The sequence below is a fragment of the Strigops habroptila genome, chromosome 11 (genome assembly GCF_004027225.2).
Source record: "Strigops habroptila isolate Jane chromosome 11, bStrHab1.2.pri, whole genome shotgun sequence".
Lineage (NCBI taxonomy): Eukaryota > Metazoa > Chordata > Aves > Psittaciformes > Psittacidae > Strigops > Strigops habroptila.
In genome coordinates, this window is record NC_046360.1 from 36034455 (window position 1) to 36049442 (window position 14988).

Consider the following 14988-nt stretch of genomic DNA (forward strand, 5'->3'; position numbering starts at 1 on the left):
AGAACAAACAGGATCAAGAAACCGATCTGGGCTTAAAACACCCATTTGTTGCTGGTTCCCTGCCTGGCTTCAGAAGCAGCTGCAGCAGCAGAATGGATGGGACAGTGCGGAGTTCACATAGGTGAGAACTGCCCCCAGAAACCCTGGTGAGAGGCGAGAAGCACCCTGCACACTTCAAGAAGATCTTACCATCTGATGAAGAACATTACCAAGATGAAAAGCAGCCAAAGACCTAGAGGGAATGTCCCCTTCACTTGTGTTCTGTAACACAGAAGCACAGTCTCTATGAAATCATTAGTCCACAAAGCACAATGATGAAATGAAAACCCAGATTTGTCTAAAAATGATCAGCAGCTTTTACAGAGGATATCACCCAGAAACCAGGGGGAGAGTGCTGATGGAGGTCATGGTTTCCATGACTCTCTGGGACAGCAAATTGAGATGTGGAAAGAATCAGTAATTCAAGTGTAACTACCAGTGCTGATTGCAAAGCTCTGGAAGAAAACAGGGTGCTGAGTGCGAGTGTATTTTGAACACTCGTCAGGGGAATGAAGCATCCTTTCCTTTTGCAAGAACAAGAAAAGCAGAAGCATTCTGTTTCTCTTCCCTAAAGGCACTCCTGGTCGCAGTTACAGCTTCAGAGCTCAGTTTCCCTTTTTTTGCAGCAAGGGGGAAAAAAAAGCCGCCTTTTCTAACCTGATCCAACCATCAAGCAGAAATTATCCCACCTGATAATCAGCTGTAGCTGGTGCCAAAGACACCCGTCCCACAGCACCCAGCCCACGTGCCAGCACCGTGGTGGACAGTCTGCCCTCCTCAGGCAAAGCAGCTGGACAGGGGAAGAGAACTCAGTGACCGCCATCCTTCTGAACATGTTACTCTTGTCGTGGACACAGTTAAGACAGCAAGATTGCATTATGTTTTGTTGGAAGCCAAAATAAAAGCTGAGAGGCTATGGTTAGAGCTGCAGGGAGCAGCTAACAGCCAGAAGCCAGACCAAAGTGATTCTAAGCTCGTAGGTCAAAGTCCAGAGAGAGGTTGGCTTAGACTTGTACTAAACTGCAAGCCAGCACTTCCCGTTAGCTCACTAACCTGCAGCACCCACTGACACACGTACCATGGTGGGGGCAGAACTTCTCCTGCCAAGGTTGTCTCGTCTGTGCAGCCCCTATCAGCACCCCCTACCTCAAAACGCTTTCCAGACTAAACTTTCTCTAACCAGAGGCCTTCCAGGAAGACCACGGGCACTTCATCAAGATAAGGAGAGCATCACACACGGTGCCACGAGCAGGAGTCGTTCGGAGCCAACGCCGTGCCTGGCTCTGCTCAAGCACCGCACGCTGCCCCGGAGCGCCCCGCTCCCTTCGCACCCCTCAAAGCACAGCTTTCACCCAGGAGGCCCAAGAGGAGCGCGGCAGCGAGCGCAGCCCTGGCAGGCGGCGAGGGGCGCCCGGAAGCGGATGACACCGCCCGCTATAATTAGCCGCAGCACAACCCGGCGGGGCTTCCCCCCGCCGGCGGCAGCCCCGGAGCGGTAGTGGCTGCCGGTAGGCGCGGAAGCTCCCCGGGGCAAGACGCGAAGCCGCCTCCGTGTGCTGTCAGCAGTGCGGGGAGGGGGGGCACCGGTGGTAGCGGGAGCCTTACGGGTCGCGGCCGGCGCCGGCATCGCGCTCCAGGAGGACGATGTGCCGCGGGTAGTGGGCGCACACCTCGCCGTGCGCGTTGGAGATGACGCTGTAGCGGTAGTCGCGGCCGAAGAGCTCCAGGCACCGCCGCTCGATCCGATCCACCTGCACACAGACACCGCTCAGCGACCGGCTCCCGGTCGCCCCTAACCGCCCCCCAGTCCCGAGCCCCTCACCTTAGCGGCGGCGGCGCCCCCGCCGTCTTTCGCGCGGTACTGAGCCCGGGAGAACTCGAGCAGCAGCTCGGCCAGGGCGCGGTCCCCGCAGCCCGCCGGGGGGCAGCCGCGGGCCGCCGCCATCCCGCGCCGCTCACCGCCGCCGGCCCATGCCGCCGCCCCGCCCGCCGCCGCCGCCGCTTCCGCCCGCCCTCCCAATCACCGGCGGCGGAGGCGCCACGCCTCTTCCGTCCGCCCGGGGCGTCATTGGGATGCGACGGGCGCCGTTCCGGTGCGCTCCGCTTCGCGCTCCCCGCTCCCACCGCCCTCCCCCGGGCCCCGCGGAGCCCCCGGCGGCGAGGTGCTCGGTGCGAGGCCTGGAGGAGCCGGGTCCGGCGGAGGCACCGCCGGTGGGAGCGGGCTGTGCTCCCCAACACCGGGGCTGCCCCGAGCTGCGGGACGCTGAGGCTTTGCGAAACCGCGCTTAGATCCGCGGAGGGACGGGGCGAAGTTGGGCGGGCCCCGGGGGAGGAATCCCGAACCGGCCGCTCGGGGCGGGAGCGGAGACATGAAGCCAGTGTGGCACCGGCAGTGCCACGGGAGCGGCGGCGGGGATGGTGCGGGCGCTAGCTGGGACTGCTTGTACCAGGTTAACAGGCACCGCTGCCCCGCACCGGGCGGGTGCTTTGCGTAGCGGGAGAATACAAAGATTTTTTTACCTCTGCATGTGTCTGTTTGGCGAATCTTCCGCGAACCTTGACGGGACGGGGAAGAGGATGGAGCAGCTCATGAAAGCGGAGTTCAGCCGCAGGACACCGCCCGCAGGCGGTCCGGTGCCGGTGTGTTGCGGAAGGGGGGGCTTGCAGGGCACCGATCACCGTACCCGCACCTCAGGCCGGCACCGCCGGGCACACGAGAGGCCCCGGGGCAGGTCCTGCTGCTCCCAGCGCCTCTACAGCCACGCTGGCACCGGCTGGGTTGCACCGGCCACGCCAAGCGGCTGGAGGGGGCCGCCGCCCGCTCGGGGGGCTCCTCTGCCAGCCCGCGGGGCTCCGCCGGGCCCGCGGAGGAGGGACCGGGAGGGTGAACGTTCACTCATGTACCTGCTGGCGTTAACCACGCGTGCGGGCACGGCGGGGATGAGCGGCCGCCACTGGGCGGGGCTGCGCCGCGGAGCGACCCGGGGGTAGCGGAGCCTCCGCTTCAGCCCCACTGAGGTGACCCTCTCCGAGCCTTACCGAGGCGGCCCGAATAGAGCCGAAAGTTACCGAGCGCGCTCCGAACCTCGCCGGGGAGCGGGCCGAGCCCGTCGCGAGGCGCTCCGAACCCCGCCGAGCCCTCAGCGGGCGGAGCCGAAGCGGCCCGATTCCCCTCGGGGCGCGCGCGGCGGGCTCGGCTCTCGGCTCGTCTCCGCAGTGGGGAGTGGGGCGGGGGGGGGCGGGAGGAAGGCGCGCACCCGCGGGGGCGCGCACGGGGCGCAGAGGCGGCAGCCAAGATGGCGGCGCGGGTGGCGCAGGGGCCGGCAGCCCGCGGGCGCGCCTAGGCCGCGGGGCCCCCCCTCCCCTTCCCCTTTATCCCCTCACCCCGGGGCGGGCTCCCCGCCGTCGAGCCCCCCCCCTCCAGCTCCACCGCCGGCAGGATGCTGCCCTCGCAGGAAGCCTCCAAGCTGTACCATGACAACTACGTGCGGAACTCGCGCGCCATCGGCGTGCTGTGGGCCATCTTCACCATCTGCTTCGCCATCATCAACGTGGTGGTCTTCATCCAACCGTACTGGGTGGGAGACAGCGTCAACACGCCCAAGCCCGGTTACTTCGGGCTGTTCCACTACTGTGTGGGCAGCGGGCTGGCGGGCCGGGAGCTGTCGTGCCGCGGCTCCTTCACCGACTTCAGCACCATCCCCTCGGGCGCCTTCCAGGCGGCGGCCTTCTTCGTGCTGCTGTCCATGGTGCTGACGCTGGGCTGCATCACCTGCTTCGCCCTCTTCTTCTTCTGCAACACCGCCACCGTGTACAAGATCTGCGCCTGGATGCAGCTGCTGGCAGGTACCCACCGGCACCGGGCACCGGGCGTGCCACAGCAGCGGCGACAGCGGGAGGCGGGTGCTGGCACCCCCCTGGGAGCTCCCGGTGGTGGGAGCGGGGCTGCTGGAGGAAGGGAACACCAAGGTTGCTCAAGGAAGCTGGGCAAGGGCCAAGCGATGCGGGGATGTGGTTCCAGGAAATAGCTCCAGGGCTTCCTGGGACACCCAGGGCAGGGACTAGCACTGACTGAGCACCAGGAATGGGTGCCGGCTAGGGGCACCGGCACACAGGGTGCCCCATGCGCTGGTATCAGGGCCTGTGACTTAAGAAAGCTGGGCATAATTACTGTGTTTCCATAGGACATGCCAGCCAGGAACTGGTTCCAGGACACCCCAGGGCTTCCTGGGGCACCCAAGCCAGGCACTAGCACTGACTGAGCACTGGGAATGGGCGCTGGCTTGGGGCACCGGCACACAGGGCTCCCCAAGCACTGTTATCAGGGCCCCTGGCCACAAGGAACACCAGGGTTGCCTGAGAAAGCCCGGCTGGGTACAAGTACTGTGGATTCATAGGACATCCATCCCAGACAGGAACTGGTCCCAGGACACCTCAGGGATTCCTGGGACACCCAGGCCAGGCACTATCACTGACAGAGCACCAGGAATTGCCACCAGCTCAGGGCACTGGCACCCAGGGCTCTGCAGGCAAGCTCTGATCCCAGCGGGAAAGCTGGATCAGGGACCCACAACAGGCACCCCAGGACAGCCTGATCCAAGGACCAGCCTCGGGGCACCCCAGTACACCCCAGTCAGGGACCAGCTTTGGGGTACCCTAGGCAAGGACTGTCCCACAGAGTCAAGGACCAGCTGCAAGGATGCCTTTGGACACCTTGGACCTAGGACCAGCAGCCCCCTAGGGACCCAGATCCCTGGGGCACCCCACATCAGGGACTAGTCTCCCTGTCTACACAGCTCCAAGGGCATCCCTGAGCAAGCCCACCCCCAGGGGAACCCCCAGCTCCTGAAGGCACCCCATCACTGGCAGGAGCCCCTGCATGGACCCTTTAAAGCGCCTGTGCACAGACAGACCCTTCAGCTCCCCCTTAAAGAGGTGCTGTGCTTGGCCCCCCTCCCTCCAGCATCATGAAAGGGCTGGTGAGGACAGACCTTCCCCAGCTCTGCACAGAGAGACCCCAAGTGCAGCACTTCCCACAGAGAGACACCACGCACTTACCTTGATGGCCCCTCAGAAGTGACCACAGGCTCACGTCCAGTCATTCCCTCCCCAAAAGTGGCAATGTCTATAAATCTTCCTCAGCTCCCTCCACATAAGAAACCCCACCATGGATGTACCCCGACACCTTCATAGACTCAGTCCTCAAAGCAACACCATACAGCAGCCCAAACTTTTCTCCATAAGGGGACCTGGTGCATATATTGGTAAGGATCCCAAGCATCCCCCTGTGCAGAGACCTCCAAGCTGTCCTCACTGAGAGTCTCTTCTTTTTGGAGAAACCCCCTGAGAAAAGACCCTTCACTTCCTTTTATCTCCAGTTTTACCACCTGTGGGAAGACGTTGTGTTACTCCCAACGCATACAAAGTGTGAACAGAGCCAGAGCTTCCACCAGAAGGACCCAGAGCCCCCCATATTCCTCATGAAAGGACTCCAGCCCCGCTCCCTGGGAGAAGGGCCCATCATTGATGTGGGAGGATGCAGCCCCCCATGCTGGGAGCTTGTGCTGGGAAGCCTGCCCTCTCCTCACCCAGAGCAGGACCACAGCCAGACCTTTGGCTTATCAGGAAATTCCTTCATCTTTAATTTTCCCTGCCCTGAAGATTTACCAGTTTCAGGCAAGCTCAGAGCCCAAATCCTCCTGATTGTCAGCAGCTTAATCAAGTGGCTTGGAGCTGCTGCTGCTGCACAGGGAGCTGTGTGGTGGAGGGCACTGCACTGAAGGCAGCTCTGGGCTTCCTCCCCGGTGCCTCCTGTCCTGCCCCAGCTCAGCACCCTGCTGCTGCCACCTCTGGGTGCCCCTCGCCCTGCCCTGGGGCTTGTCCCTGCTCACACTTTGCACCCTGTGGCTACACTTGTGTTGCTCAGAACTGCACTTGTGAGAGCCCTGAGGATGCGGCTTGCAGGGGCCATGGGCTGGTTCTCCTGGCCCCAGCCAGCCCAGGCCTGGCTGGGAGCAGCACGGACACACGGCCTGTGTGTGCTGGGGAGGGTCAAGGCAGCATTCGTAGGATCATAGGATCAAGCAGGTTGGAAAAGACCTTTAAGATCAGGAAGTCAAACTGTTATGCAGCACTGCCAAAGCCATCACTAGACCATGTCACTAAGGGCCTTGTCTACATGGGTTTTGAACCCCTCCAGGGACAGTGATTCCACCTCTTCCCTGGGCAGCCTGTTCCAATGCCTGAGCACCCTCTGGGGGAAGAAATTGTTCCTAATATCCAGTTTAAACCTCCCCTGGTGCAGCTTGAGGCTGTTTCCTCTTGTCCCATCCCTTGTTCCTTGGGAGCAGAGACCAGCCCCCTCCTGGCTCCATCCTCCTGTCAGGCAGTTGCAGAGAGCGATAAGGTCCCCCCTGAGCCTTCTCTTCTCCAGACTAAACCCCCCCAGGTCCCTCAGCCATTCCTCATCACACTTGTGCTCCAGGCCCTGCACCAGCTCCGGTGCCCTTCTCTGGCCCCGCTCCATTAACAGAGACTGGCCATCCACCCTGCTCTGGGATGGGGAAGGTGCTTCTGTCCTGCAGGAGAGGCTGGTGTCACCATCAGGGAGGGCCGGGACACAGAGGCGGTGGCGTGTCTTGGCCAGAGGGAGCCTTGTCTTGGAGGGGCTGGGCAGGGCTGAACTTCCCTGGGCACGTCAGAGGCAGCCGCAGGTGGATGCGTTACCTTGTGCATGGAGAAGGAGCTGCTGTGACCCATGGAGGGGACACCATGGGGTAAGTCCCATGGGTAGGGCAGGGATGTGGCCTGATGCAGGCGCTGGCCAGCTTTGGAGATTCGCCTGCCTTGGGAGGCTGGAGGGTTGTGCCAGAGCAGAGGGCTTGGAGAAGGGAATGGCATTCCTCCTGCCTCAGTGGGGTTTTAGCTGGAGGAGGACTCACACCACTACAGCAGAAGCAACAGCGAGGCCTAAAGTTTCATGGTCTCACTGGTGAAAACCAGGTTAACAAGGTGCAAGGCAGAGAGATGGGGAAGAGGTGGGTCCACCCCATCCCTATGGCATGGCCAGTGCAGAATACAGGGCTGCTGAGAGGGAAGTCTTCAGAAGAGGAAAACCAAGAGCAGGAAGGGGGGATGAGGACGGGGAATTCAATATCTCTTTCAGGAAAAAAAAGAAAGGTTTAAATCATCAATGTCTCATTAGTGGACAACAATCAAGGAAGGGTTTAATTAGAGCTTCACAGAAAGCTCCAGCTCCAAAGCCACTGCCCCCCCAGGAGAGAACTGGATCTAGTTAAGAGGAAAGACTGTGCTTTAGCGCACATAGCAGCACAGCCATCTGCCCTCCTCAAATCCCAGGAACACCAAAGTGGAGATTTGGCTAAATCCTTCTGTTATAAAACAGAAATGGGCCTTTAACATAAGCATGTCAACAACTGCAAGACTGACAGCACCCTGGTGCCACTCCAGGCCTCGAAACTAGGAGAGGAGCTCCCCCCGAAAGTCCCATGGGATCATGCTTACTTGAGGAGAAATGGGCTGTTTGGGTGATCCCACTTGTGCACCCTCCATGGAGGGCAGGGGCAGGAGCTGGGGTGATTCTGTGGATGCCTCTGTTCGAGGGACCACATAGGAATCATCTCCTGGAGTCCAGAGCACAGGAATACACCACCACCATGTGCTGAGGAGGCTGCCCAGGGCCTGAGCATTTCCTCTGACTCCTCAGTTCTCTGCTGTGACATAAATGAGTTAATTCTGAGCTTTGAACAGAGTTGTCCTCGGGTCCAGCACTAACGCTGCAGTGAGACACCCCAGGCAGTTCTGCCTGGCACTGCATCCGCAGGTCCTCCTCATGAGGACAGTCACCCCAGGGGTCTGTTTGCAGGAGGGCTTTGGTTTTGTACTTACGGTCTCTTGAGGGTCAGAAGAGGCAGCTGGCTGAGCACACGGTCCCTCATAGCATGGAGAGGGTGGCTGGCCACTTTTGAAGGTGTTTCCCTGCGTTTCAAGTCCATCGATCAGTGTGGTGACACCTTCCAGCTCCCTCAGGCCAGGCACAAGCACGACACATGGGGTGCCATTCTGTGGCACTGGCCGTGGGGCTGGGGTTTGTCTTTATCAGCAGCACTTTGGAGCTAATTCTGCCATCAGGCACCTTGCAATGTGATAATACATCAGCATCTCAGCCCTTTCCTCCTTTGGGACACTCCCTTTGGAGTTCTACTCATGTCTCAGCTGGGCCCTTCCCACCCAGCAGCGTGTGAAGCAGGAGCAGGGGCAGAACCTTGATCAGCAGCTTCATCTTTTGCACCTGAGCTGCATTTGCCACTGATTGGGGACCCCTCACACTGTGCAGCTGCACAGCATCGTTTCGGCATGTCTGTGGAGAGGTTAGGACTTGTTTTCATGGATATAAAAGTCATTCATTGAAATTCCTAATGAAAAAGCAGATGACACATAACCGCTGCTCCAAACAGCTAGGAGATAACTGGGGCAGCTGCTGGGATTGAGGGTGAAGCAGCCTCAAGCCCTTTCTCTGCCCAAAGGAGAAATAAAGCCAATAAATGACCCTTGAGCTTCCCCTGCCCACCCTGCAGCAAAAAGGAGACATCGCTAAAAAAAAACCCCTTTGCGTTTACTGAAATACCAGCTTCTGGCCCCCAAAAAACCTTTCCTGAAGATTCCCCCTCTCCTTCCCCTGTCGTGCAGCGGGAACGGGAGCGCAGCCCTCGTATCCGTGCGGCAGGCGTCGGGAGGCAGCGCGAGCCTCCCGTAGTAGCTGTTAACGTGCCCGTGGAGCCGCAGGGAAGGACTGAGCGGGCGTTTCGGAGCCGCTGGTGTCCTGGAGCTGACATCCCATAACTGTTGTTCCAGATAAAGTAACTGTCAGTTCGGATTCATGCAACCTCCTAACTCCATTCCGAAGCCTGCTGAGTTTTTGGCTCGGAAACAGGCTGTGGAGCAAAGTGTCGTAAGGGAGCTGCTGTCTGTGTAAATGGCTGGGGTTGGCCATCCCGAGCATGCTGCCTTTGGGTTTCCTTTGGTTTTGAGGGATTTCTATTTTTAGGAGGGGGGAAAAGGAGGGGGGGAAGCTCTGTTCGTTCCCTTTCCTTTCAGTGCTCAGCTCTCAGGAGGTTTCCTATGAGAAACAGCCACTCCAGACTCCAAAGCCACCTCCTAACCCCTGTTTCCTGGGGATTCAGGGCTGCTGTGCAGCGCCCAGGGGCACCAGGACTTGGTAGTCACGGGGTGAAGGTTGGACTTGATGATCTTGAAGGTCTTTTCCAACCTAATTGATTCTATGTTGGGGATCTGCAGTGGGGACCCCCATCTGCTGATGGCACAGCATCGCAGCGAGCGGCTGTGGGCATGTGGCAGCAAGAGCTTCCTCCCCTTTGGCACAAGGTAGATATGAGGGGCTGGGGGGGTCACCAAAATACCCCTGGCAGAGAGATGTGACTGCAGTGAAGGTGGGAGTGATGTGCATGAGGGCAGGGACAGCAACTGAGCCTGAAGGAGGACGAGCCACTGCCTGCGAGGTCAAACACCTCGCTGTGCCCAAGCCAGGCCCTCAGCAAACGTGTGGGTTACTCACAGTCCAAATCAGCTAAATACACCTTCCACCCAGGGGTGTTATCCTGCCAGGAGGAGCCTCCTCATCCCTCTGCTGAAATCCCGCTCCAGTGTTGCAGCCTGAGTCATAACATTGAATTCCTTTCAATTAATTTCTTTTGCGAGGATATCAAAAGCCCTTGAGATTCCCATTTCATTTGTAGGGTCCGAGGGAGCACTGAGGAGCCTCAATCCATGAACCACCTGCAAAAGCAAGCCAAGAAATGCCACTTTCCCTGGGGCCAGAGCCCCAGCTCCAGCAGGATCCCTCCCCGTACACCCTGCCCCTGTGAGCACCAGAATGCCCAGACACAAATCCGTCTTTCCAACTGGGAAAACTCTGGAAGAGGAAGTTGGAGCCTGATCCTGAGGGAGGGATGGCAGCTGTGGTGTGTGACAAAGCTCCTCCTCAGTGCCACTGGTAGTAGGGACCAGCATTACACCCTCAGAAGAATGGGAATTTAAAGCAAAATGGATGGGAATTGGGTTGTTGTTCCTCTCTAACAGCAGCAGAGCCCCGTCCTCATGTCCCTCAGACCCACTGCGAGGGGCTTGGTGAGAAGGGCAGCATCAAGGCCTGTCCACCTCAGGGGATCCTCTCCTTCTTCTTGCTCTGCTCCATGTTGCTCCTTGCTGCAGGCACAGGAAGGTGTTTCCAGGACACAGGCAGCCTGGGGACACGCGGGAAAGGGAATTGCTTGTGACAGAGCAGAGGACAGAGAGAGGCTCGATGCTGGGAACACGTGGGACAGACGGGAAGAGGAGAGCGCTGCTCTTCGTTGGGAGAGGACCTGGTCTGTGTGGCCACGGCCCAGGGAGCTGCAGAGCTTCCCTTGTGGGAACAGGCCTCAGGTCACCCTCAAGCAGAGGAGTCTGGCTGGGTACGTGCACTTGGACACCCTCCTTTACCCTGGTGGTGAACATGTAGGTTCATTCCCTCTGTCAAACAGGGGCTATGAGAGCTCCTGGAGCTGCTCCACCAGCACAGGCTCCCACTGCAGAGCGGGCACACAGGGACAGGAGGGACCAGGGTGGGTAGATACAGGTTAGAGCCAGCCCCATCCATCCTGGCAGTGCCCATGGCTGTGCTGTGACAACCCCCCGCATCGGTGGCTCGTGTGCTGTGTGTTTCTGAGCTGCTGCTTTCACCTTAAACCCTGTCTTTCATCCTCCACGCATTAATCCACTGTGTCCTGCATCACTGCCCTGTGAGCCACGTGTGGGACCTGCTGCTGTCCTGTCAGACCCTCACACGTGTAGCTGTGGTGGCTCTCGGTGAGCTCCTGCTTTACTCAGGCAGCTGCATCCACACAGAGCCCTAATAGATGCTCAGAAACAGAGCAAATACTGATGCAGAGCCTAAGGAATGACCCAGGGCTGTTGCTGGGCTGCTGGAGGGACCAGCCGAGGGCTGTGCACAAAAGCACAGCGGGTTAAACTGGCACCTGATGATTAGGCTTGTTTCTTACTTACATTTACGTGCATTTCCTGCCCTCTTCCACCCTGGAGCACAGCCCTGGTGTTCTCTCTGTGCTGGCAGGGGCTGTTGCTGAGGGTGTTGCTGCCACCTTCGCTCTCCTCTGGCCTCACCACCCACTTGTGGCTCTTTCCTCCTGCGCGCTGATTTCAGCACAGCTCTTACAGCCGGTACCCATCGCCAGCCTGGCTCGTGTCAGCCTGACCAGCCCTGCACCAGGGATGGCCACAGGGCACCTCAGCTCTCCGCACCCTAAAATCAGTGGATCCCAAAACCCTCTTGGCACCTCTGCTTTATCAGGAAGAGTCCATGGCACAGGTCTGCTGCTCCTGAGGTCCCCTTGGGGCAAGTAAAAGCCATCTAGCCCCAAGGTGCCCGTGTCAGCAGGAGGGACAGGTTTCTCCTCACCATTTATCACACAGCACATGTCACTGGTGCTGGTTGCCTTCCAGAGGGGGTGGGTTTGGGTTGCTCTGGTCCCAGATGTGGTTGGGTGTCCCTGGTGATGGTGTGTTGGAGATGCTGCTTGTTGGCTCCTTGTACAGTGCCAGGGTGGCACCGGGGCTGTGTATGGAGGTACCTCAGTGACAGAGCTCACCTCTGCCTGCAGCAAAGCTTTTACCAGCAGGTTTGTAACGCGGGTGGAGCAGGCAGAGCCAGGCAGCAGCATGCGGGTGGTGGTGTGTGCCGGAGCATGGATTCCCCTCGGCATTCCTGCCCTTCCCTTGGGAGAGCCGGCAGTGCGGCTCATCGGGATGCGAGGGCTGTGCTGAGCCCTGGTGTGTGCAAACCCAGCCCTGCGCTCGCTTTTCCTGCTCCTGGGATTTCCCTTCCCCACCAAAGGCCATTAAAAGGGCACGTCAGCACCGGAGGGCTCACCAGCTATGGCAGCTCTCGTGCCTGGCCCGGTGTTTGCTGTCCCTCCGGCAACAGGGCACAAGGAGGTGCCTTGTTTCTTGTGTGGGTACAAGCTGCTCGGTTCTTCCCTAACTCAAAACGCTCGCTGGCATCCCAGCTGCTCGCCAGCACCATTAGTGATTTTATCCTTCCCAGCCGACACAGGGCGAGGAGCTTCTGTACTTCACAGCCTGGTTTGGGGTGAAGGGAGCTTAAAGCTCATCCAGCTCCAACCCCCTGCCACGGGCAGGGACACCTTCCACTAGAGCAGGTTGCTCCAAGCCCCTGTGTCCAACCTGGCCTTGAACACTGCCAGGGATGGGGCAGCCACAGCTTCTCTGGGCACCCTGTGCCAGCACCTCAGCACCCTCATAGGGAAGAATATGGCCCCTTTAGGCACTGGGAGCTGCTCTGAGGTCTCCCTGGAGCCTTCTCCAGGCTGAACGAGCCCAGCTCTCAGCCTGTCTCCAGAGCAGAGCTGCTACTAACTACTTTACTACTTGCAGTAGTTATAAAAGCAAACGTTGCTCTTTACCTTGACAGTCACAGGCTTTGTCTCAGCATTTCCCTTCCCCTTCATCCTGATGTTCCCTGACATCTCCCCACTCGGCACAGGCTGCGAGGTGCGGAGGCTCCTGGGGACAAGGACCCTCTCGGCAGGCAGCATCCCTGCTGCAGCATCCCTGCAGCTCCTGCCCACATGCAGGAAGCTTGTGGTGATGAGGAGAGTTCTGACCAGGGGGCTCAGCACCCGGCACCCCCTCTGATGCTGCCCTCTCCTGTCCCCCTGCAGCGCTCTGCCTGGTGCTGGGCTGCATGATCTTCCCCGACGGCTGGGATGCAGAGACCATACGGGACATGTGCGGGGAGAAGACGGGGAAGTATTCCCTGGGCGACTGCTCCGTGCGCTGGGCTTACATCCTGGCCATCATCGGCATCCTCAACGCCCTCATCCTCTCCTTCCTGGCCTTCGTCCTCGGCAACCGGCAGAACGACCTGCTGCACGAGGAGCTCAAGACAGAGAGCAAAGGTGAGCGCAGCGCCACCGGGGGTCCTGCTCCGTGGCCACGGAGGGGGGATTCCAGGTGGGAATAGCCTGGGGGGCTCAGCCCCTCCAGCAGCATCACCCCATGGGCAAAGCGAGGGGTCGGGCAGGGTGGGAGCGAGCTGCTGGTCCCTGCCTGACACCGTCTCTTCTGTTTCCACAGATTTTGTTGGCACTGCGGTAAGTCCTGAGCGTCGTTGTCCCATCCCTTAGCCCTGCCTGTGCTGGGTGGCTCCATCCGGGTGGGATGGGATGGGATGAGGTGGGGGGATCCTTGGCCGTGCAAGGCAATGGGGACAGGCACGTGCATGGCACATGCTGGTGGCACAAGGCGGTGGGTCCTGCCCGACACCGGCTCTGCTCTCCCCGCAGAGGATATAAAGCCGAGCGGCCGCAGCAGGACCCTCCTCCCTCAGCCGGCAGCCTGGGCGCTCCCTCCTCATCCCGCCCTTCATCTGCTGCCAGCGGCCACACCGCGTCCCGGGGACGTGCCGCCCGCCCGCCGCGGCCACCTCCATGTCCACGCCGGCACCGCCATCCCATGCACCCCCACCGGGGGAGGACGCCCCGACCCCGCTCCGTCCGAGAGCAGCGTCCGACCGCGGCTTCGTTTCGAGGAGAAACCAGAGTTTTTAACAGATTTCTACATCCCCCGACCCGCTGCCTCCACCCCAGCACACCCCAGCGACACCCTGCTCCGGGCCCCTTCCTGCTCCCATTTTGTACAGCTCCGTGATCCTGTCTCCACAGCCGGGGGGGACCCGGTGGCCGGGATGAGGCTCAGCCCCTACTTTTACGTATAAATTCATATTCTTTAAACAGGGTAAAGTGACTCGAGCCCCCCCCCCCCCGTTGCCCCGGGATGTGGTGTTCCCGGTGCGTGGCCAGGCCACAGGCTGTCCCCCCCCCCAGCACGGGCACTGCAGGGGCTTCGCTGCCACCGCTGCTGAATGTAACCCTGGTAAGTGGGAGCAGCCGAACATGCCAACAACCCCCCCCCCGGGTGGGTGCAGGACCCCCCCATCCCACCAAGCCCCTTCCCCGAGCCGGCCGCGGGCTGTTGCCAAACGCCTTTCCCCCTCCATCCCCATACGGTGCTTTATCTCCACTGGTGACCGGGCTCTCCCTGCCACACGTGGGGACACGGGTGCCCCAGTGTTCCCAGCCCTGGCTGCACCTCGCGGGGAGCCGGCAGCCTCCAGCACGACCCAGCCTCCATCGCACACAACACAGCACCCAAGAGCCGGCACCGACACCGGTGGCCGCGGCTCTGCTGCCCGCACCGGCATATGGGACCGTGGTCCCGGCCGCGGGGGGCTCGGGTCGCTGCAGCCCCTGCAATGCAATAAAGTCCTCAGCACTGGCTGTGTCTCAGTGCGAGCAGCCGGGGGCTGTTTGCAGGGCCCCGGCTCCCCGGGGATCACGGGGGACGGGGGGGGGACCCCTGGCAGGGCTGGACCCAGGCGCTGGGAGCGGAGCAGGAGCACGGCCACAGGCAGCGGAGCCGCTGGGGATGGCAATGAAGGGCGCCGCAGGAGCCACGGCCCAGGGCTGGTGGAGCAGGTAAGTGGTGCCCTGAGGGACGGAGCTGTGCCGAGAAACACCGTCTGGGAGCCAAAGTGACCCGGGACGGCGCCGGTGCTGCTGCCAACGGGCTCTGCCAGCAACGTCCCTCTTCCGGCCCCCGGCCTTCCCGCTGGAGCGGGGCCGGCGGGAGCCCCCCGGTGCCGGCAGCGCCCGGGAATTGCCAAGTGGAGAGTGCTGCTGCCGGCTGAATTGGAAACCAAACAAACGAAGAAAAACCACACGAATCAGTGGAGAAAGGAATACAGTAGCTGTAATATATCTGTATTTTAGTACAAAGTTTGATACGGTGTTTCACAAAACCTTATTGAAAAATATAATTCAAACCAGACGA

The 14988-nt window shown here is 60.3% G+C and overlaps 2 protein-coding genes across 3 annotated transcripts in view; one reads left to right on the top strand and one right to left on the bottom strand.

Moving 5' to 3' along the window:
* The window catches only part of MTMR14 (myotubularin related protein 14), a 29069-nt gene extending 27030 nt beyond the window's left edge, over positions 1-2039 (bottom strand). For both annotated transcript variants that reach the window (XM_030502397.1, XM_030502396.1), the window contains exons 1-2: positions 1862-2039; positions 1645-1790 (exon numbers count right to left, since the gene is read on the bottom strand). In XM_030502397.1, the coding sequence (XP_030358257.1) occupies positions 1645-1790; positions 1862-1984 (269 nt within the window). In that variant the 5' untranslated portion in view covers positions 1985-2039. The remainder of the gene's footprint in view (positions 1-1644; positions 1791-1861) is intronic.
* Positions 2040-3290: 1251 nt separating this feature from the next.
* Positions 3291-14988, top strand: LHFPL4 (LHFPL tetraspan subfamily member 4). Its single transcript, XM_030502433.2, has 4 exons — positions 3291-3885; positions 12819-13055; positions 13234-13250; positions 13443-14988. The coding sequence occupies exons 1-4, from the start codon at positions 3480-3482 to the stop codon at positions 13449-13451; spliced, it is 669 nt and encodes a 222-aa protein (XP_030358293.1). The 5' UTR covers positions 3291-3479; the 3' UTR covers positions 13452-14988.